This window comes from Saccostrea echinata, unplaced genomic scaffold, assembly GCF_033153115.1.
Source record: "Saccostrea echinata isolate AGI-Se365-2 ecotype Australia unplaced genomic scaffold, CSIRO_AGI_Sech_v1 ptg000038l, whole genome shotgun sequence".
Classification (NCBI taxonomy): Eukaryota; Metazoa; Mollusca; class Bivalvia; order Ostreida; family Ostreidae; genus Saccostrea; species Saccostrea echinata.
Window position 1 is genome coordinate 787259 of NW_026889787.1, and position 23023 is coordinate 810281.

A 23023-nucleotide genomic window follows, 5' to 3' on the forward strand; every position below is an offset into this window, starting at 1 on the left:
GAATAATCTTTAGAAAGTTTCTTCTCAAGAACAGCAAACCATGATCAGTCATATTTATATGGAAGCATTCATAGGTAGTGTAGGTTAAATTTGTTCCAATAATGACCCCCGGGGTAGAGTGTGGCCACTATGAGCGATCAAAGTTTTTCAATGGAATGTATAGGAAAAATCTTTTATGTATAAATCTTCTGCTTCATGATAGCAAAGCCATATTTAATCAAATTTATATGGAAGCAAAAAAAATTGTGTAGATTTAAATTCGTTCAAATTATGGTCCCCATGCAGGGGTAGGGTGTGGCCACAATGGGCATTCAAAGTTTTACATGGGTATAAATAGAAAAATCTTTAAAAATATTCTTTTTGTGAGAAGGAAAAGTCACGGTTAATCATATTTATATAGAAGATTCCATAGATAGTACAGGTTCAAATTTGTTCAAAATGATCACTGGGTGGTATGAATTGGCTACAACGGGGATAAAAGTTTTCCAGAGAATATATAGGAAAAGGTCTTTAAAAAATCTTTTGAGGATGTACAGCGAAGTCATGGTTATTTAGATTTATATAGAAATATATCCGCGATGAGTATTTAATTTATGTTTGTTCAAACTATGACCCCTGTGGGTAGAATGTGGTCACAATGGGCGATCAATGTTTTACATACAGTAATGCATATACAAAAAATCTTTAAGAATCTCAAGAAGAGCAAAGCCATGATCAGTCATGTTTATATTGAAAAAAAAAAAACATCCTCAGATAGTGTAGATTCAACTTTGTTCATATCATGACCTCAGGGAATAGGCTATCTAACATGAAATTATTTATATATGTAAGAAAAAGAATCTGCTGATGGTCGAACAAGAGGGGTCACAGTTATTCAGATATGCATTGTGGCCCATGGATCTCTTGTTTAAATTTATTTGTTTATTTCTCTTTTTACTAATTTTAATTTCTTTTCAGAAAAACTTAAAGTACATTACCTTGATCTTAATCATAAATAAATTTCTTGATAAGAAGGGCGTAAAGATATAAGAATTGGGGGGGGGGGGGGTTAAACCGCCAAAGGATAAAAAAGCTTTTGATTTCTACAAAAAAAGTCACAAATATTTAAATTCACGTTTCTGTTTATTTATCAATACTAATAACAATGTGATAACACAAAAATCAACTCTTTGGTCACCGGCGTCACACGGTGCACATCTTTCTATTTACTAAAGATTTCGGTAAAATTGATAGATATGCGAACTGGCAGTATGAATATAAATTTTGGGGGAAAAAATATTAGTCTATATATTTCATCAATCCTTATCGAATAAGTAAAATATAATCCAGTTCTGAAATTTCTGGATGCTGAGATAATTTTATTTGTTACCCGGTCTACCATTTTACGTACGACTTATCATCATTTCGTAAATCGGTGCTTCTCGTGACTTTCTATACCTCAAATGATAACACCCGAGGTAATCTGGATACGCCTACACCTGTCGAGTTGCGAGATAACAAAACGGAAAACATTAAAATTTTCCGCGCTGTGTTATCAAATCAGGACAGAGTAAACAAAGAATGGAGCAATCACAATCTTTGGCGCAAACTTCGAGAGGAATTCCAAGATACTAAAGAAAGAGGTGGTGAAATATTTGTGATGGAGTGTGCAACGTCTGATAGAGGCTGAGGAATCGTCTTCTGGTAAGTGTTATTGTTTCTTTGACACCACATGCTTTGTTGTATGAACAAAGAAAACATATCCTTTACCTGTTTATATGTCGAAAGCTCAGTATTTCAAATTTATCTTTGGAAAAATTCTTTCTTCCATATTCTGTTTTATACACTGTTAAATCAGAGACACAAATCTTCTTGATCATGTTGATGTTGACACTGATTCATGGTTTTCAGCAGCAGTAATTTGTCTTCATTAACATCGTTTTGTCACTAGTTTATGACATAGGCATTGGTCTTTGTAATATCTGAAGCACGTGTATGAATTGTCCAAACCGTTCAAATATCCTTAAATAATTTAAATAAGGTTAACCTTCTACTCTTCATATTGAACTGTGGGACTACTTGTACAAGGGGCACCTTGCATTTTAGTTAGAATAATCTTTGTTTGGGGACAAGCCTTCGCCACAGTTAGAATACAGTCCGTAGGACAATATAATTTTAACAACAGAACGTTCTATCTACTTGCATTTTAGATAAACATAACATCATTATATTCTTATCAATATTAGATCTTGTCTACAATTTTTTTTTCTTTTCAAAAAGAGTTGAAATCTTGTATTGAGACCTATAGGTTTCCACAAATTATTTAAAATTTGTTATTAATACATTAAAAACTCAATTTAAAGAATATGAGATGTGAAAATACGCTGGATGAAAAGTTTGTCAGTTGTTTGAATAATTGCTACCCATATGTTTCATATTCACAACCATCGATCTGTCTCTTATATATGTTTGCTTGTAAATTCTTTCCTTCATTGTATATCTGTATAGGTAGTCCTTCCATATCTCACCGAAAGATTGGAAACAATAACATGTATGCCTTTTAACTTTATTATAATTAAGTTATGCAGTTATGTTTAAGAATGGGCTATATGGACCATGAACATCAGCCTGGGTAGCTCAGTTGTTAGAGCATCTGCATGACCTTGGTTCAATTCTTGGTCCAGCTCTATTTCTTTATTCATTTCCCCCTTTCCTACTACACATGTATACATAATTGAAATTAATTTAATTGAATACTATCTAATTTATTTTAAAACAGGAACTTTTTTTTCAGAATCTCATTTTTAACCAGTTTTGTAAACCTCCAAAACTACATGTGGAAAAAAGAAAAAAATATCATTTCTGTGAAATTGATGAAACCACCCCTCTCTCTTTCTTGATTGAAGGAAAAAAATTAAGGCCTATGAATAAAGTTGTTTTCTTCTGTAGTTGTTTAAATGGTCAAGTTTGTTCATTTTGCACTGCCAAATGGGGGATAACTCTGATAATCATGTGTGTTAAATGACTTGAATATTTAAAAGAAAATGGATGTAATCATTTTTAATCAGAACTGGATAATCTGCACAGAATGTACATGTACCTACCATGGATTTACAGTAGCATGTAAATAAAAAAATATGTAAGAGTACCATTAGTGGATATTTCCCCACACATTCAGTATCCCGATACAAGAAGAGGAATGATTTGGTTATAAAATCATATTAAAGTACTGACTTGGAGTAAAAATAACCTATTGTCTTTAGCTAAAAAACCAGATAAGGTACCTTAGTCCAAATTAGCTAAAATATTACATCAGTCTGAAATGGCTACTGGTCAGGAATAAAAGAAAGGATGTATTTTCGGCATACTGCGTCAGTTCTCTGGTAATCAAGGAGCCATAAATAACGAAACAAATGAACCATGATTAACTCATAAAAGGATTATCTATAATTAATTGCAATCTGCCAACAGCTTGTTGCTTCTGTTTCTTGGGTCACCACAGACCGACACTAGTACAATATTGATCCATTCCCTATATACTAAAGAGTCTTCACTGTATGTAAGTAAAATGTATATAGTATTTATATAAGATCTAAAATTTGTAAAGGTTCTTTAGCAGGGTCAGTATATGGATCATATCCATGTATAAAAGTAACTAATTCTAAAAGTTAATTTATATTTGTCATATTTACAATGATAATTGGACAAGAAGTTGTTAAATCGCTAGATTAGGACTGCAGGAAAATGGGTAAACATGCAGGGATATTGGTCCTTTACAGTTATTGAGAAGGGAAAATAAAGGATGATAATTATATTTATGTGGAGATTGAAGATTAATTGCTGAGAGATATATTAGAAAAATAATTGAATTAATTAATACCACGCAGGAGAAAGTACTTCTATGGAATATAGTATCATTAGTATACTTAGTCATCTGTAGAAAAGTACAACATGACATTCATGTACATGAAACAAGTTAAAGTAGATTGAACTATATAAATATTAATGATGCCTTTTTAAGGAATTCACCAACTCCCACAGTTTTAAAGTTAATGTGGGCACTTTGATTATCTGATACGCATGCTCTTGAATGTTCGAGTATTGCATATCGATAAAGGTCACAAAATGTTTCTGAAAATATCTTACTTGAAGATTGATTAAAAATAAGAAATAACGATGTTAAAATATTACTAAATTTAGAGCCTCACATTGATACATGTATCACAACACTATTGCATTTGATCTTTTTACACATTTTACATGCAATTATGTCCATAGAAATATGATCACTATTGATTTAATTAAAACTTTTAACTAATGATCACTTTAGAATTATTATATTTGCAAAATAATGAAAAGAATGAAATCTGCAGTAAAACATGATGGTTACAGCAAATGCACTTATAACAAATTAATGCTTGCCTTACAGCAAACCGATTTTAATTCCCAGAAGTTTTAAAACGTATTATGATTGAACTTACCGGTACTGAATATAACGAATAATGTTTATAATGAATCCACCCCCCCCCCCCCCCCCCCCCCGCCTAACTTTGCTATTAGTGTTCATGTTTTACTGTATACTGTATTCATAATTTCAGGGGAATTCTTAATTGTAAATTTATAGATTAAGCCAGTAATTATAATGTCACTGACTTGGACAACCGTTAGGATGTTGACTGTGTCTGTTCATGTTCGGTGACTGTCATTTAGTGAGGGACAGATGGTGTTTGTTATTATAATGGGGACAATAAGTAAATTGCATCTCCTCCTTGTAACAGTGAAGGGGTATGGGTTGATGCTCTTCTACATTTATGTGCTTCTGCCTTAAATGCTTGTGACTGATGTTGAATCAAATCTGACTTGACAAATATGCTGTGGGAATCTAGAATACATGTATGTTTCCCTGGGAAGGGGGAAGGTATCAAGATGGCAAGGGTATTAAAGATTAATACTTTCCTATACATTTTGAATGCAGCTAGCTAAACATTCCTTAGATAGATGCCAAAACTCATGGAATTTCAGAAACATCAGGGGTACATGTAACTCTTTGAGTGAAATGTGCAAGGCTTTGTCAGGATCATATTTGTAAAAGATATTGTCCTCATGATGCTGAAGATACATGTACAGATTTACAATGTCTTTCTTCATCTGAAAGGTTTTCATTAAGGGTTTTCAGAAAAATCGGAGACACATTAATATTTCACAGTTATTCAATGGAGGGTCAAGGTTATAAAAAACTCGATCATTATGAAAATTACCGCTACATTTTCAAAATTTTTGTTACCACTACATGCACATTACCGCTACAAAAAAAAGGATACATTACCGCTACATTTAAAAGTATACATTACTGCTACATTGCCTCTTTTGTTAGCCAGCATCTTATGCATGTACAGTACAACATATATATACATGCATAAGACCTGTTTCCCCTGCATCTCCACACTTTGGAGTGTTTAGAAGTCTTATTTGTACGAAATTTATATCCATGCATTGATAACCTAATCCTGCATTAATATTACCGCGATTTGTCACAAACTTCTCAATAGTAGCCATGACATTCATGTGACGCTAAATCGACTACAGACTCATATATGCCTTTACTCATTTTGATTAGAACTCAGATCCAAATTGTACTTCACTACATGGTGAGTGAATTATATTGAATGGAACTTGAATATCGTGCCATTGCTGGCTGATTCGGTATGTAGCGGTAATGAGTTGTTGTCGGCATTAGCTCCTTTGATAAAATGTAGCGGTAATGATTGCCCGAAAATTTGTGAAAATGTAGCGGTAAGGAGTTGAAATTTTTCGCAATGTAGCGGTAATGTTGACCTCCTGTTGGTCTGAAAGATCTTTCAACAATTTGTAGATCCGATCTGTATCTTGTTCCAGACCTCAAGATACATGCATGTATAACATTTAATAAACAAAACTGATACAATCTGTTGGCATAATTTATTGTTGTTTATTTTTAATTATAGATCAGTTAACTACAAATAGGCTTGATATTTCACCTTGGCCTTTATGTGTAATATTTGAGTTTGGATTCATGTTTTTGGGATTGTGGTGGTAATGGTAAGGTAGTAAGTGAAAGGGGTTTGGAGGTAACACTGTACCATAGTATGTATATATTCTGCAAATGTTTATTAAAATTATTTTCTTTTCATTGATAATGAAAACTTCTAAAAGAGAATGGCATAAATTAAATAGGTAGGTATTTATGTATTGAGAAATCTGAGAAAATTCTCTTACAAACTTTTAATGTGCAGTTAAAAATGCACATGGACCCCTAATCATGGTCTCCCATTCTTTGTGCAGTCATTATTCCTTTTTCAGTTTAAGATCACACAAAGACTTAGGACTGGAAAGCTATAATATGTGCTTTTGATGTAATGTAGAATTACACTGATAAATTGATAAATTTTTCACGTTGTCAATGAATAGAGCAAAAGAAAACCCTGAGCTTCAGACATTTGTACTTTAACTTACAGACTTTCCCCCTTCTCTGTATGTTGTAATAATTACATATACAATGTGTCCGTCACAATAAAGATACATAATGTACACCATTATTGTGTCTGCGGCAGACAACATTGATTCTGGGGATCAGATTTATTAGGACAATGTAAATGGAATTTGTAATGTAATATCAACGCTAGAAACACCGGTAAAAAAAAATCCTCAAAGAAATTGATTTTCAGACTTTGATTATATTCTTTCAATGCAGCTATTGGTAAAAACAATATCATTTGAAAATTTGTTAGGAGTTTCCACAACAAGTTTATTGAATGGTGTACAATGGACAGTAAGCAACATGTTTGAGCAGATAATCAGATTACACAATAGCCCTGATTGGTTGATATCTATTTGTGTATTGGGTATTGTCCTAAATAAAAAAAACTCTTTTGTTGTGTAAATGAAAACAAGAACTACTGTTATGTCAATAATCATGTGTGTTACTAGGGGGTCAACCACTCTGGGCATTTAAAATAAAACTTGTAAGAAAAACTTTTTAGGAGGAATCTGACCATTAAGAGACTATATAAAGACTATCTGATATCTCGACATGGTCTAATGATTCATCAAGCAAGATAACATTGACATTAGATAATTATAAAAAAAAATTTATGAGTTCAATTTTGAACTAGAGATAGATAATGTTGGTAATATATTAATGGCAAATATTATTGCACATTATGATGTGGTTTGAAATTCATACATTACTAAAAAAAAGTTTTGAATTCAAATTATATATGTATTGAAAAATTTATTATGTGTATGACACTTTTAAAAGAATTCATATGTTGGGAATTGAAAAAGTGTGTGAAATTTTAATTTGATGATTTTTTTTTAACCCCATTTCATTCTTTGCCTGAAACTTGGCTGAAAGAATTTGTCTTTAAAGTACTGTTCCACTAAGAATCAGGCAGCTATGGGCATAGCTGGCACATGGGGTTTCTAATATTTTCTAAATTTAAAAAAAATGGAAGAAAGCATGCAAAAATTAGCCTCTTTACCAGGTGCATAAGGAATGCCAGAAACAATAAAATTGTGTTATTGTTTTGTGATTATTCTGTGTTAGCAATGAGGTGAAAATAAACACCCCATCTATTAGACAGAATTGCTGCTAATTATACCCACTAATGAAGACAAATGGTTTCCAGAATTCATTGTTCTAAAAACCCGAAGATCCCAAAATATGTGCTTGCTGAATCTGGCTGAAAAAGAAATTGTGTATTAATATGTGTATTAGGTAGAGAGAGAGAGAGAGAGAGAGAGAGAGAGCAGTGATTGAGAGAAAGAAATAGAGATGAGTGATTGTGAGAGAAAGAGAGAGAGATAAATCTGCATGAGAGAGAGAGAGAGAGAGAGAGAGCTGTAATTGCAGAGAGAGAGACCTTTGATTATTGGGAATTATGAATGAATTATCTGTACACAGCTGGCCTTTGTTGTAAGAGGATTTAAAATCATTTAGTCTCTGAGAGTTTAATATGTCTAACTGTAGAGTTTACACCCTTGACTGCTTCTGGTGTTCAAAGAACTCCAGTCTGGCTTCCTCTCTGTGCCAATACACAATTCTTTTTTTCTTCTGTACATGGAAGAGTTATTTTTTTCTCTCGCAGTCTCTCTGATGTTATTTAACGAAAGAATAGAGCCACTGCAGTGTCTATTTGACTTTGCCCTTTGTGAACAAGTTTTGAGTATTTCGAATACAGAGAAGAGTAATTGTGTCAATTAATGACATTTTTGGAACCCTGCGTAGAATTTCCATGGTAGAATATATTTGACAGGAAGGGAATTTTGTGTGGATTTCTGTTTCAGATAATTAAGGTAACAAAAAGAAAATTTAATTAAAAGTTTAATTAATTGGAAATCAATATTTTCAAAAAAATAAAAAAAAATTTAAGATTCATTGTTAGAGGAAAGAACCAAGATGCTTCAACTATTTTTGTCATAGAATTTTCACATGTAGAAAGTTAAGGTTTCGAGTTAACCAAGTAAACTCTTGGTGTACTTGGATAAATGATTGTGAAATCATTACCAGGGCATATAACACTATAATTCTGACAGCTGCTGAATGTACATCAATAATGATAATGGGAGGATTTTTTGGAACATAATGATTTCTGTGTAGAATTGATCTAACTAAAACCATTTCTGAATTTTTAGAAAGAGATCATAATTCATCAGCTACAATTGAGTGTAGGGTAACTGTTATCAAAGGATCTGCAAAGTTTAGTTTATTGAACCTATTTCAATATGTACAAGCATCAAATATACATGTATAAGGATATTCCACCCCTTCCAACAAGAAACTTAGGAGTCCATTATGAATTTATACAAACATGAAAAATCATGTACAAACTTTTCTCCAAATTATGAAGAATTTTGTTAAAATTTTGGGCTGAAAATGAGCCATTCAACCCATTCTTTGCATTAACCAATCATCTTTAAAATACATTGCAGTATGTGTATAAAAGTGTATAAAAAAATATGTGTTTATTTTATACGGAATTCTTTGCTTTTGACGAGGTTTTTGTCTTCTAAATTCAAAGTGCAGTACCCTTGGCCAGTGGGGTACTTTAAGCATGCACCATCTCTATGATCTAATTATGTTTCTGGAGCGTTCCAGATTTGCAATGTGTCAGTTGTCAAAATAGAACTAAAAAAGAAATATTTGATAAAAATACCACAAGATCAGATAGGTCTTTATATTTCTTAACTTCCTTGCAGTATTATATTTCAACCCCACCACAAAACATGCACACGAAGTAGCCTCCTTCAGGAGTGTCGCAATTAAACCGAAATTCATATGTCCCTATGACGTCAATTTTGCATGCACGCAATTCAGGGCTTTTAAAAAGCATGGGTGAAGAAGGCCAAATTCTGATCCAAATATATGCTTTATAACCTATTTAAATTCATCATTTGTGTAGTGTTAAGTTTTACGTGGGTTATATAATAGTCTGACAAAGTTTTTTGAATAACCTGAACACAGACAAAAAAAGTTACAAAGTTAAATTACCTACAAACAAAAGGTCTTAGATAGACACATCAATCAAGTGTTTTTGAGCTATCAATGAAGAACAGTTTCATGACAAAGATTTATATACTTAAACTATGATCGTGTCTTTTTAACTCGTGTTAACATAGGTCAGCTGTTCTGATCTGTTTCATTTAACAGCTTTATCTGGTAGTTGCCTTTGTTGTTAAAAACTGACGGTTTGCCAAAGATGTCAGCTACCGTATTCATCCTTGTAAATTCCCATGTCCCGACACGTGCCTAATTTTTTTTTTTTTTACATAATGGTACCACTTGGTGCTTTTTGTCGTATATGTCACATAATATGACATATACGACAAAAATTTCTATGTGTATTAATGAATTAAGCAGTAAAGCCAATTTTATTATACCCCACGCAACAAGTTGCGTGAGGTATAATGTTTTTGACCCGTCCGTCAGTCAGTCAGTGTGTCAGTCAGTCAGTCAGTCCGTCAGTCCTGTTTTTTTGTCAGCGCAACTCCCCATAAACCGCTGCACAGAATTTCGTCAAACTTTGCAGATATTTAGGACACAATGTGTAGATGTGCATATTACCAGGAAATTCCGATTCCTTTATTTTTTCTCGGAATTTCGGCACTTTTCAACTTAGATTTTTGGCCATATCTTGAATATGGAGATGAACAGTTTGTCAGCGCAACTCCTCATAAACCAATGCACAGAATTTGGTCAGACTTTGCAGATATTTAGCACACAATGTATAGATGTGCATATAACCAGGAAATTCCGATTCCTTTATATTTTCTTGGAATTTCGGCACTTTTCAACTTAGATTTTTGGCCATATCTTCAATATAAAGATGAACAGTTTGTCAGCACAACTCCTCTTAAACTGCTGCACAGAATTTGGTCAAACTTTGCAGATATTTAGGACACAATGTGTAGATGTGCATATTACCAGAAAATTCCGATTCCATTATTTTTCTTGGAATTTCAGCACTTTTCAACTTAGATTTTTGGCCATATCTTGAATATGGAGATGAACAGTTTGTCAGCGCAACTCCTCTTAAACCGCTGCACAGAATTTGGTCAAACTTTGCAGATATTTAGTACACAGTGTGTAGATGTGCATATTACCAGGAAATTCCGATTCCGTATTTTTCTGGGAATTTCGGCACTTTTCAACTAAGGATTTTGGCCATATCTTGAATATAGAGGTGAACAGTTTGTCAGCACAACTCCTATTAAACCGCTGCATAGAATTTGGTCAAACTTTGCAGATATTTAGCACACAATGTATAGATGTGCATATTACCTGGAAATTCCGATTCCTTTATATTTTCTTGGAATTTCGGCACTTTTCAACTTAGATTTTTGGCCATATCTTCAATATAGAGATGAACAGTTTGTCAGCACAACTCCTCTTAAACCGCTGCACAGAATTTGGTCAATCCCTGCAGATATTTAGTACACAGTTTGTAGATGTGCATATTACCAGGAAATTCTGATTCCATTATTTTTTCTGGGAATTTTGGCACTTTTCAACTTAGGTTTTTGGCCATATCTTGAATATAGAGATGAACAGTTTGTCAGCACAACTCCTCTTAAACCGCTGCACAGAATTTGGACAAACTTTGCAGATATTTAGTACACAGTGTGTAGATGTGCATATTACCAGGAAATTCCGATTCCATTATTTTTGCCTTAAGAGTTTTGCCTTTTATTGAAGAAACTTTCCAGCTAGGTAATAAGAAACTCCACTGGAATCAGCTTTTTATAATGAAATTCTATGTGAAATATTTTATGACCTTAAAAGACCCCTATTGATTTTGAGATCAAAATATTAATGGTTTAACACAAACACACACTCACACACACACCATCTTCGATAGTTCTCTCTCCCCCCCCCCCCCCCCCCCTTCAAATTGGTGTGCTTTGCCTTAAATAATTTCATAAGTACAGTATATAAACAGATTCATATGACTACATCATAATTTTGTTTCCATCAATTATTTAAATGTGTAAACTGTCATGTGTTGGACATGGACTTACACTCATTAACAAATCGAAATCACTGAGGAATTTAAATAACAGTTTGTCAGCATAATTCCGGCACTGAATTTCCTGAAACTTTGTAGGTATTTCAGAATAATGTATAGATTTGTATATTACCAAGAAATTTTGATTCCATTATTTATCTAGAAACTTCAGCCCAGTTAAATTTGTAACATACAAAGATTTGAATGTCCTTATATGCAAGAAGTTTTGATGTGATGATTTTTTGCAAGTAATGCCCCTTTTTTGAATTATACTCTGTATTTAAAATGCACTGTGCCATTCATTACGTGTTGCATTGTCGAGTTTTGGGGAAGCGTGGGGTATGTGAGCTTGCTCACTTTTTCTTTCATTTTGAATCCACTTGGGCAGAAATAAACTTCAAGATGTTTGAGATATTAAGGTTAAAAAAAAAAGAGAAAATTTAGTGGTTTTCTGTGACTGGCACCTCCTTATATCAATGGTTCTCTAGATATCAGTGTTCAAGATACCAAGGTTCAACTGTATTAATGTGCATTTGGCCTCAGTACTCACTCCTAATGTAGAGACAAATCAATTACCACTGACAGATTGAGAGACTTGACTTTTAAAATCTTTGGAGCTTTTTTTCTCCAATTTTCAAGTAAAGTTTCCTGTAATGTTCTTACTTTGTAATTTTCAAAGTACTCAAATGCAAAAACAGAATAAGTGGCCATATAGAACATGAGAAAATATAAATTTCACCCCCTGTGGGGAATCGTTGCGACGTTGCCTTTTGTACTCTGGCTGCTTTGAAACCCGTGGGTCCCAGGAAGACCTAATTTACAGCGAATTAAGATTCCTAAAATGGAATGTACCTTGTGGTTTGTTTGAAATCCATACCAATTCATCCCAGGGAGACCTCTTTGTAATGAATTTAGTTTCCTAAAACAGAATCTAGGAGTTGGGGAAGAAATATCAATCATTTTATTGATCATTGCAGCTTTGGATTTCCTGCTCCCGATAGTCCGTAACAAACATGCAACACTAGGCCTAATAATATCTGAATATTTCTTAATAGTCAAAGTCAGTTAATCATACGGAAGAACTTAAAGCATTAAATTGAATCTGCTTGAAAAAAAAAATGCTTTGTTCATTGATTGGTATTAATGTTTAGATTAGAGATTTTAAGACAACTCAGAAAGATGTGGTTACTTGACCGTTTGAATTAGTGTTTGAACTTGCAGAGAGAAACAGTAGATATAGACATTTTGGATTATTAGAAATCTAGAAATGAAGCATATACAACAACAAAAAAATGATTGGCAAAAAGACCACATGTGAAAATTGTGTCTCTCCCTCTACACAAAATACTAGTAGTTGCAAATCATTTTTGTCAGCGACAATATATGTATGCCATATTGCTTATAGCATTTGTTGCTGATTCTGTCAATTTCATGTAGCATTAATTTCAGTATGTATTGTTACTGGCAATGATTGGTGCTGAGAAACCGCTTAGAGGCATGTATTATTTCTGGCTACAATATATGCAAAGTGACAATATTTGCTGGGACAGGTGCCATAATTTTCTAATTACTTCCCTTGCCAGAACTCTTCTGTTTAAAAAAAAAAGTAAGTCCACAGAAACATTAAGAAAATAACTCTTTTTCAATGTAATTTTGTTTCTGAACAGGAACAATATTTACAGTGGAACCTTTATGTCTGGACATTGAGATCTACAATACCATAGATTTGTTAAAGTAAGTTTGAAGTTGCAACAGCTGTGAATTTTTTTTTTTTTATGTATTTTAAACTCAATGTCTTGAATCCTTGGATATCTCAAAGTATTTTATTTGTCCCAGCAAGTCTGAGATAACAGGGTTTGACTGTATAATGGACTCAACAATATGATTGCTTGTTCAGTAAAATTTGAAAATATCTTGACTGTATGATTTTAATAATTAATTGGAGTAAAAATAGTCAATTTTTTTGAAGAGTTCATTCATAAATGTCATTTTAATGTCAAAAATACATCTTATCAAAATATTTTTAGCTCACCTGAGCTGAAAGCTCAAGTGAGCTTTTCTGATCACCCGTTGTCCGTCGTCCGTCCGTCTGTCCGTCTGTCCGTCCGTCTGTCCGTCCGTCCGTCTGTAAACTTTTCACATTTTCAACTTCTTCTCAAGAACCACTGGGCCAATTTTAACCAAACTTGGTACAAAGTATCCTTGGGGGAAGGGGAGTTTAAATTGTTAAAATAAAGGGCCAAGTCCCCTTAGAAGGGGAGATAATCAAGAAAAGACAAAAATAGGGTGGGGTCATAAAAAAATCTTCTTCTCAAGAACCACTGGGCCAGAAAAGCTGAAACTTATATGGAAGCATCCTGGGATAGTGTAGATTCTAAATTGTTAAAATCATGACCCCCGGGGGTAGGGCGGGGCCACAATAGGGAATCCAAATTTTACATTGAAATATATAGGAAAAATCTTGAAAAATCTTCTTCTCAAGAACCACTGGGCCAGAAAAGCTGAAACTTATATGGAAGCATCCTGGGATAGTGTAGATTCTAAATTGTTAAAATCATGACCCCCGGGGGTAGGGCGGGGCCACAATAGGGAATCCAAGTTTTACATTGAAATATATAGGAAAAATCTTGAAAAATCTTCTTCTCAAGAACCACTGAGCCAGAAAAGCTTAAACTTATGTGGAAGCATCCTGGGGTAGTGTAGATTCTAATTTGTTAAAATCATGACCCCCGGGGGTAGGGCGGGGCCACAATAGGAAATACAAGTTTTACATTGAAATATATAGGAGAAATCTTTAAAAATCTTCTTCTCAAGAACCATTGAGCCAGAAAAGCTGAAACTTATGTGGAAGCATCCTGGGGTAGTGTAGATTCTAAATTGTTAAAATCATGACCCCCGGGGGTAGGGCGGGGCCACAATAGGGAATCCAAGTTTTACATTGAAATATATAGGAAAAATCTTGAAAAATCTTCTTCTTAAGAACCACTGAGCCAGAAAAGCTGAAACTTATGTGGAAGCATCCTGGGATAGTGTAGATTCTAAATTGTTAAAATCATGACCCCCGGGGGTAGGGCGGGGCCACAATAGGGAATCCAAGTTTTACATTGAAATATATAGGAAAAATCTTGAAAAATCTTCTTCTTAAGAACCACTGAGCCAGAAAAGCTGAAACTTATGTGGAAGCATCCTGGGATAGTGTAGATTCTAAATTGTTAAAATCATGACCCCCGGGGATAGGGCGGGGCCACAATAGGGAATACAAGTTTTACATTGAAATATATAGGCAAGAGCTACTGAGCCAGAAAAGCTGAAACTTATGTGGAAGCATCCTCAAGTAATGTACACTCTAAATTGTTCAAATCATGACCCCGGGGATGGGGGGGGCACAATAGGGAATCCCAAGTTTCACATTGAAATATACAGGAAAAATCTTTAAAAATCTTCTCAAGAACCACTGGACCAGAAAAACTGAAACTTATGTGGAAGCATCCTGGGGTAGTGTAGATTCTAAATTGTTCAAATCATGGCCCCTGGGGGTAGGGCGGGGCCACAATAGGTATTACAATGGGGGAAGTCTGGTAATGAACAGCATGGCCAAAGTTACTCAGGTGAGCGATGTGGCCCATGGGCCTCTTGTTTTTCAAATGTTAATTTTCTTGGGAATTTTGTTTGAAGAAAAATTAGCAGCTTAACTATTACCTGTGTTAAAGTCATGTTTGTTGTCCTCATGTATAAGAATTTTTTACTTTCTTATAAGAATAAGTATTGGAAGATTGAAAGAAAGAGCAAACTGAGAGAGGGGATGAGGCAATGGCAAAATATATATAACATGAGTCATTTTAAAATAGAATGAATTTTGACATAGTTATAATGATAATTCTCCCTCTCTCTCTATCAAATTGCAGGCATACATGCATGATTTTATGTTGCCGAAGAAATATTTTTACATATCAATAGCAAGTGTCATAGAATATGTCTGCAGAGCAAATGTTCATAACCCCATGTTCACTGAAAAATGTTGTTAATTTTTTTTAAAATGATAACTAATAAAGATTTTGACATATCTCTACTTTAACATGTTTAAAGTTCATTGCCCATTTGGACAACGTAAAACATAAAATGTTGATCCATTTAACGTCTTTAAAGCCATTTTAAATTTGAAGTATTGACCCCTTGAAATGAATTGAAGAGAATTAAATCCAAAACATCAAGAGGTCTAACATCAGTATTAAAGCTGTAAATGCATGTAATATCACTTTATCATTTGGCACCAAGGAACCTTGTGAAATAATATTTTCAAATATTTCAAAATAATGTTTTTTAAGCTCCGAGATTTATTGCACAAATCTGTCGAGCAGTATGGTGCTGATATGCCATAAGACTTTTATTTTTGAACTCGGTAGGGCAAAAGGATAAAAAGGGATGCTAGGTTCAGCAAAACAGGAAGTGTTAATAACTGTTTCATATTAACATTTAACACAGAAAAAGAACTCATCGCTCCTAGATATCTGTTGTGTGCTGATAAAGACAATTGTTTTCCTGTACGTCTTGTTCGTTTATACCTTGCTGCAAGCAACTGTTCTTGTAATTCCTATACTGTTTACTTTGTATTGACAATGAAAGGAACCAGGCATTTTTTTTTTCAGTGCATAGGAACTAAAAATAATTGAGAAAGGGGGTCTCGTTAACTTGGAATGCATCACCCATTCAAAATTCTGGCTAGGATGAAGAAATTGGGACATTTGAAGTTATTATTGTGATCTGAAATTGCTTTATTGTTCTACATGAAAGTTAAGTGCATTGGAGAAAGACAGGAAAGAGCTGCTACCAATTAAGTGCTCAAGGGAACATGAATGAAATTTCTTGACTGTGTTTTGGTTAAAGACATTTTAAAAAAAATCACAGCAAAAGGTTAACTTTCTAAATTCTTTTTATTATAACATGACTTTTTTTCTTCTGTTGCCAGTAATTAGTTAATCTAGATCCCAGCTTTTAATGAACATTCTGCTTTTCTTTTTTTCCAGTCTGAACTGTAGCCATGGAACAACTGGATAAGTTTCAGATCATCTTTAACAACCCTTCTGCCATATACAATGCTGGGGACACTGTTTATGGGTATGGCTGGGCAGTCTTCAAAGAACCTATACATGTACAGAGTAAGTGTTAGAGAGAGAGGGTCAGGTGGAATTCTCCAGTTCAATTTAAAAAAAAATATTTAGGCTTGAAAGCAACTGTTAAAGTGGTTTTACAAGAAGCAGATTGAGCGTATGGTGCATCAACTAACTTTAATGAGATGGAATTAGTGTGACAATAATGATTTGAACATGCTTAAAGTTTACAGTTGAGCTTTGTAAATCCAGACACTTGAGTTCCTGAAAAAAAATCTCTCTGGATTAATGAAGTGTCCAGATTAGTGAAACTTACTTTAACATGTTTAATTTATAATTGGTAGATGTAAATGGTGTAATTAGATTTCATAGATTTCACAGATTTCATCCAGATGGTGAAAGGTCTGGATAGCGAATATTGTCAGGATTATATTTTCTGGTAGAAATTTTCTGAAGATTCCTTTTTTTTCAGCTGTGTGTATGGAGGCTATTGGAGAGGCAAAAGTGGAGTGGATGACCTCCAGTGACATACAAGCATCAGATGAAGAAGTTTTCAACTACACAACAGTCCTACCCATAAAAGGTAAGGTCAAAGGTCAACTATACAACAGTTCTACACATAAAAGGTAAGGTGTCAAAGGTCAACTATACAACAGTTCTACCCATAAAAGGTAAGGTGTCAAAAGTTAAGTACACAACAGTCCTTCCCATAAAAGTTAAGGTGTCAAAGGTCAACTATACAATAGTCCTACCCATAAAAGGTAAGGTGTCAAAGGTCAACTATACAACGGTCCTTCCCATTAAAGTTAAGGTGTCTAAGGTCAAGTACACAACAGTCCTCCCCATGAAAGTTAAGGTGTCAAATTCCACTATACAACAGTTCTACCCATAAAAGGTAAGGTGTCAAAGGTCAACCTACAAAGCTGTTAAACTGCTTATCAAAGGTAAGCTGTAAAAGTGCTTATCAAAAGTAAGATGTCAAAAGTCTACTTACAAACAACAGTCAAAATATCCAGATAAATATTCTAAGTAGTAATTTCACTGCATTTTACGTATTTTTTTCAGGAGAAGATAAAAACAGTCAGGGTGCTACATTACACGAGGGATCACATTACTTCCCTTTTGAGTTTACACTACCTGTAGATCTTCCATCATCTTTCAAAGGTAAACATGGCCGTCTGCGATACTTTGTGAGAATGACCATCTGTACATCAGGAGGACCCCACCCATCACGCACCAGTAAATTCGGAGTTCAGGGGGCACTTGACCTTAATGCAGAACCCAATGCTGCAGTAAGTAGTTTATTTTATTTTCCCTCACTGCATTGTTTGAGCTCCTATGATATATGCAGGTCAAGGTATCTGTAGGGAGATACTGTAACCCCCCTTTTGTCAGATGATTGCTATGTATGGAAATTGGGCTATACTTTTTATAAGTTCTTCTCAATATAAATATGAAAAAAGTGTAAATTTTAAGTGTGTGCTCCTATGGTAATTTTGGATACATTTTTTGTATAGTCATCAAAATTTAAGCATCGTTTTCTCTCTTTGAAAGATATAACATTGCTGGTTAACAAAGTGTAGCAATACTTTTTAGTGTATTCAGAATTTAGTCAGTATGCACTATCAGAGTTTATTCTTTTTACATATATGTGCATGCTACACATTGAAGATTTGGTGGTTGATAGAATTAACACATTGCCAAAGGGTCCAAACTAAACTTTAGTTGAAAAATCAAGTTCATGCAATGAGATCGATTTTTGGAACATTCCTCTCTGTTTCAGCTTCCGGTGGAGAATGACACATTTGAGCCCCTGGGGTCCCTGTGTTGTATATCTGGTACAGTAACAGCCAAACTTCACCTGGAGAAAAAGGGTTACACAGTCAAAGAATCCGTGCCTGTGTACGCGGAAATCAAAAATCTCAGCAGTCGGAGAATAAACTCTACTTCTGTGTCATTAATACAGGTAAAAAAAAATAATAATGAAATAAGAATGATTTAGTAAACTTTTATATAGATAGAGTTATTTTCTGAATTAGGTCTTCACTTTGTTTAAGTGTTTGGTTTTGTTTAAAGGGAAATTTATTTGCTTGACTAAGTTTTCACAGAACACTTACACACCAAAACATTTATGTATGTCTATGACATAATATTTTACATGTACTAAAAATATTGATATTTATACTATATTACCAAACCTTAAAGTCCCCCCCCCCAAAAAAAAAGAATAATAAATACATACACAATCTCTTGATAAACAGTCAGGTATTAATATGTATTAAATGTGAAGTAAATAGTGTTTATCATGTAGGACAACACTGTCTATTGTTACCATTCTCTTGACTTAGAAATTGAGTAATAAGATATACATATGTAAGAATGGTAGAGCTTTAAAGTTATGTAAGGAGAAAAAGTGAGACCACTTGACTGATATATGTACCTCCTATACAGACCTAAATTCTGTAACAATTACTGTAATATAAAATACATAAACACGTAGAAATGAAAGGAATAGTAGACACAAAGGCTTTTGTGTAAAAATAGGGGAATTTTTTTATGTGCCTTGGTATTGTTTGGAAGAGGTGCTTGACTTTTGATGTTTGTGAAATTTTTGGCAGAGCTTCATAAAGTGAGGTTTATTTGTATAAACACCTAGTAAATACAGGGAAACTAATTAATCGTGATTGAACTTTTCTGTATGTTGAAAGCAATGGTTATACATTTTGTAACACTTTCAAATTGGCTAAAACTTGGTTAGTATCTCATATGGAATGTTTTCGAAACCTAGTTGAAAATTCATTGTTACATATACATTGTGTACATGTACGTAAATTTACTCTTCATAAAAGCATTTTGTGGAAAAAGAGCTTATTCTTTACTTTTAACATACAGATTTTTTTTTTATCAGATTCGATTTAGAGGAATAAAATGGTGTTTTAGTTAGCTTAAAATTAACCAGCTAATTGTGTGATTTCTTTTTATTTTGTACTCAAAAATGCCAGAAATTACATTTATGTACAAGTACACAATTCCTAAATGGTGTGAATAGGTTAGTTATGAAAGCATATATATAGATACATGTATTAAAACTGTTATTAACAAGGGCACTGCAAAGTGGAGCATCCCCTCACAAGAGCAAATTGCTCTAAAATTTATCTACTTGTAAACCAGCATATATGACATCCAGTCTGATATTCTGCTACCAAGAATTCGCTAACCCAACCAGGGATAGACATTAACTTTCATATTCACTTGCCTTTCGGGCAAGTGATCTCAAACTTTGACTTGTCCGAATGCAAAACTTGGTTGCCCAAAATTAGGAAAGAAGAAAATTATGCTAAGAAAAAAATGTGATCAAAAACACTTATAATATGCCACTGTCCTTGTCAATTTAACCTCTTAACACACACTGCCATGCAGCAATAATCCTTAATTCTTAAAAATTATTTTCGGTAGGATCTTTTTGTGAATTGTAATTTTCAGAGATATCTGTGAAGCAACGCTAAAAGAAGATAGTTGCTACGAAACGTATATTTGATCAGGATATATCATATGTTACTTATTTGTAAGTGAATAAATAATCTAAATAAGTACGAAGTAGGTAACAAAGTTGTTGGAGGTTCTAGTGTATTTTACCACGAAAGAAAACAGAAAACTGAACCCGATTTTTAAATGAACATATAATCTAGAAACGCTATCAAGGAATTCCGAATGATGTCAGTCAGGTACCTGGCGGAAATCAAATGTTCAATTTATTGTCTATTTACAAATTAATGAAAACTAAATGATATATACATTTGTATGAAAAAAAAAATTACTTGCCCGATCGGACAAGTACTTCGACAGTTTCACTTGCCCGAACTGAGAATTTACTTGTCCCGGACAATCGGACAACCGTTAACGTCGATCCCTGCCAACCACACACTCACAAGTCTATCCTTTCCAACTTCGTTGTTAAAGGATAATAATCGGTGTGATTATTTTGTAGATTAGAACTTTGTCTATATAAATTAGATGCACTCATTTCAGAAATATTTGTTTTTGTAGAATGTGACCTACTATTCATACAGAGGGCGATTTTCAGAAACTACAAAACTGGTGACGATCCATAAAGGAGGGGTGGGGCCCCGGGGTAAACAGACGTGGCAGAAAGAATTACTGAGTATCCCCACCACCCCTCCCTCTCATCTCCATGGCTGTAAAATCATTGACATTCAGTACTGTATAGAGGTAGGTTTTATAATCATTGCTGTTATTCTGATAAAATTTGACAAATTCTAATAAAAGGGAGATAACACTCCAAGAATTTCTTTCTGAGACATAAATATTGTTCTGTAAAATTAATCATTTCAGTTGCACAGAAATTTATTTTTGTGTAATTTTGCAAGATGTAAAATTTAATTGAGAAATTTCATTCTTGTGTACATTATTATAATTAAAAATAATACACACCAATAACCAAAATTTTTGAATTTTATACTCACTTCTAAATAAGTGTCAGGATTTTTTTTTTATCTACATGCAGTTATTACTAATCTGAATGATTTGTTTTGATTTATTGAGTGAAATATATACTGTGAGAGTACAAAATAAATTACTCCATGATTTTATTGGAAATGTAATAAAAAAAAATATTTACTTAAAACTTTTTTTTACAGTTGGCCATCAAACCTTCTGGCTTTGGTAAGAAAGTGAAAATACCTGTGGACATCATTATTGGATCAGTTCCCCTTCTAGAGGCCAAAAAAGAGAAAACGTCTTACCACCCCCTCCCGTCCATTGTCAAAGATGACGTAATCCCGTTCCCATTCTTTGAGCTCGGTACAAACCCTAGTCAACACATGCTTCCTACAGCTCCACCATGGGAAGAGGATGATGATATTCCATGAACAATGGTAAATATGAAACTGTTTAGGAATGAATGATGAAGGTTTGGAAAATCATTGATTTTTGTGATATTTGGAACATCTTGCTGCTCTCATTCATAAGAAACATTGAAGCATTTATGAAATACATGTACTAATGAACTTGGAGTTGAAATGCTATGTGGTCCTTACAGAATTACGTAGATGAGGAAATTCGTACATTGTACCTTTGTTAGTTGTATTGTGCATTCAATTGGTTGATTGTTTTATTTGCTTCAGTAAATGTTGCCTGAGCTTGAATAACTGTAGAGATTGAAAAAAAACCTGTTTTCTTTTTCATTACATATACATGTAATGTTGTGTTATTTTTTTCAGGTAGCCCTTGAAAAACTTCAGCCAAACAAGAGGAGCATCATAATTTCTACTGTAGACTTAGTAACTATAGGGAACTTGGAGATTTAGGGGACCAGTGAAGATATTTCTCTTGCCATAGTGACAAAGGAAGTCTCTCATCTACATACAAAAAGATCTGAACCATAGAAAGTGTAATTGTGTCTAATGTGTGAATGTAGATCTGATATGAACTACTGCATAGCAGTTTAATTTTGCAGATATATGATTTTGCTAATTTTTAGCTCTACTGGTCAGAGACCAGAAGAGCTTATGCGATAGTAAGGTGTCCGTCGTCCGTCCGTCTGTCTGTCTGTCTGTCTGTCTGTCTGTCTGTCTGTCCGTCTGTCTGTAAACAATTTTTCAAAACGCTACTCCTCCTACAGTTTTGGTCCGATTTCAATATAACTTGGCACACAAGTAGACTACACTAAGATACATAATTTAGTGCATCGGTTTTTGATTTCGATGGACGGTGTTGCCATAGTTACTAAAAATAGAAATTTCTGTGAAATTCCTTTAAAATGCTACTCCTCCTACAGTTTTGGTCCGATTTCAATATAACTTGGCACACAAGTAGACTACACTAAGATACATAATTTAGTGCATCGGTTTTTGATTTCGATGGACGGTGTTGCCATGGTTACTAAAAATAGAAATTTCTGTGAAATTCCTTTAAAACGCTACTCCTCCTACAGTTTTGGTCCGATTTCAATATAACTCGGCACACAAGTAGACTACACTAAGTTACATAATTTAGTGCATCGGTTTTTGATTTCGATGGACGGTGTTGCCATGGTTACTAAAAATAGAAATTTCTGTGAAATTCCTTTAAAACGCTACTCCTCCTACAGTTTTGGTCCGATTTCAATATAACTTGGCACACAAGTAGACTACACTAAGATACATAATTTAGTGCATCGGTTTTTGATTTCGATGGACGGTGTTGCCATGGTTACTAAAAATAGAAATTTCTGTGAAATTCCTTTAAAACGCTACTCCTCCTACAGTTTTGGTCCGATTTCAATATAACTCGGCACACAAGTAGACTACACTTAGAAACATAATTTAGTGCATCGGTTTTTGATTTCGATGGACGGTGTTGCCATGGTTACTAAAAATAGAAATTTCTGTGAAA

At 33.9% G+C, this 23023-nt stretch overlaps 1 protein-coding gene across 4 annotated transcripts; it reads left to right on the plus strand.

Moving 5' to 3' along the window:
* Positions 1-1449: 1449 nt before the first annotated feature.
* Positions 1450-22125, plus strand: LOC133200276 (arrestin domain-containing protein 17-like). 4 transcript variants are annotated; one of them, XM_061336088.1, is made up of 8 exons: positions 1450-1683; positions 16547-16678; positions 17103-17213; positions 17696-17922; positions 18414-18596; positions 20678-20860; positions 21289-21525; positions 21871-22125. In XM_061336088.1, the coding sequence occupies exons 2-7, from the start codon at positions 16561-16563 to the stop codon at positions 21517-21519; spliced, it is 1053 nt and encodes a 350-aa protein (XP_061192072.1). In that variant the 5' UTR covers positions 1450-1683; positions 16547-16560; the 3' UTR covers positions 21520-21525; positions 21871-22125. The 4 variants fall into 4 exon arrangements, with proteins under 4 accessions (XP_061192072.1, XP_061192074.1, XP_061192071.1 ...); XM_061336090.1 differs by lacking the exon at positions 1450-1683 and adding an exon at positions 8093-8313 and having other exon boundaries at positions 21289-21560; XM_061336087.1 differs by lacking the exon at positions 1450-1683 and adding an exon at positions 8094-8313.
* The last annotated feature ends 898 nt before the right edge of the window (positions 22126-23023 follow it).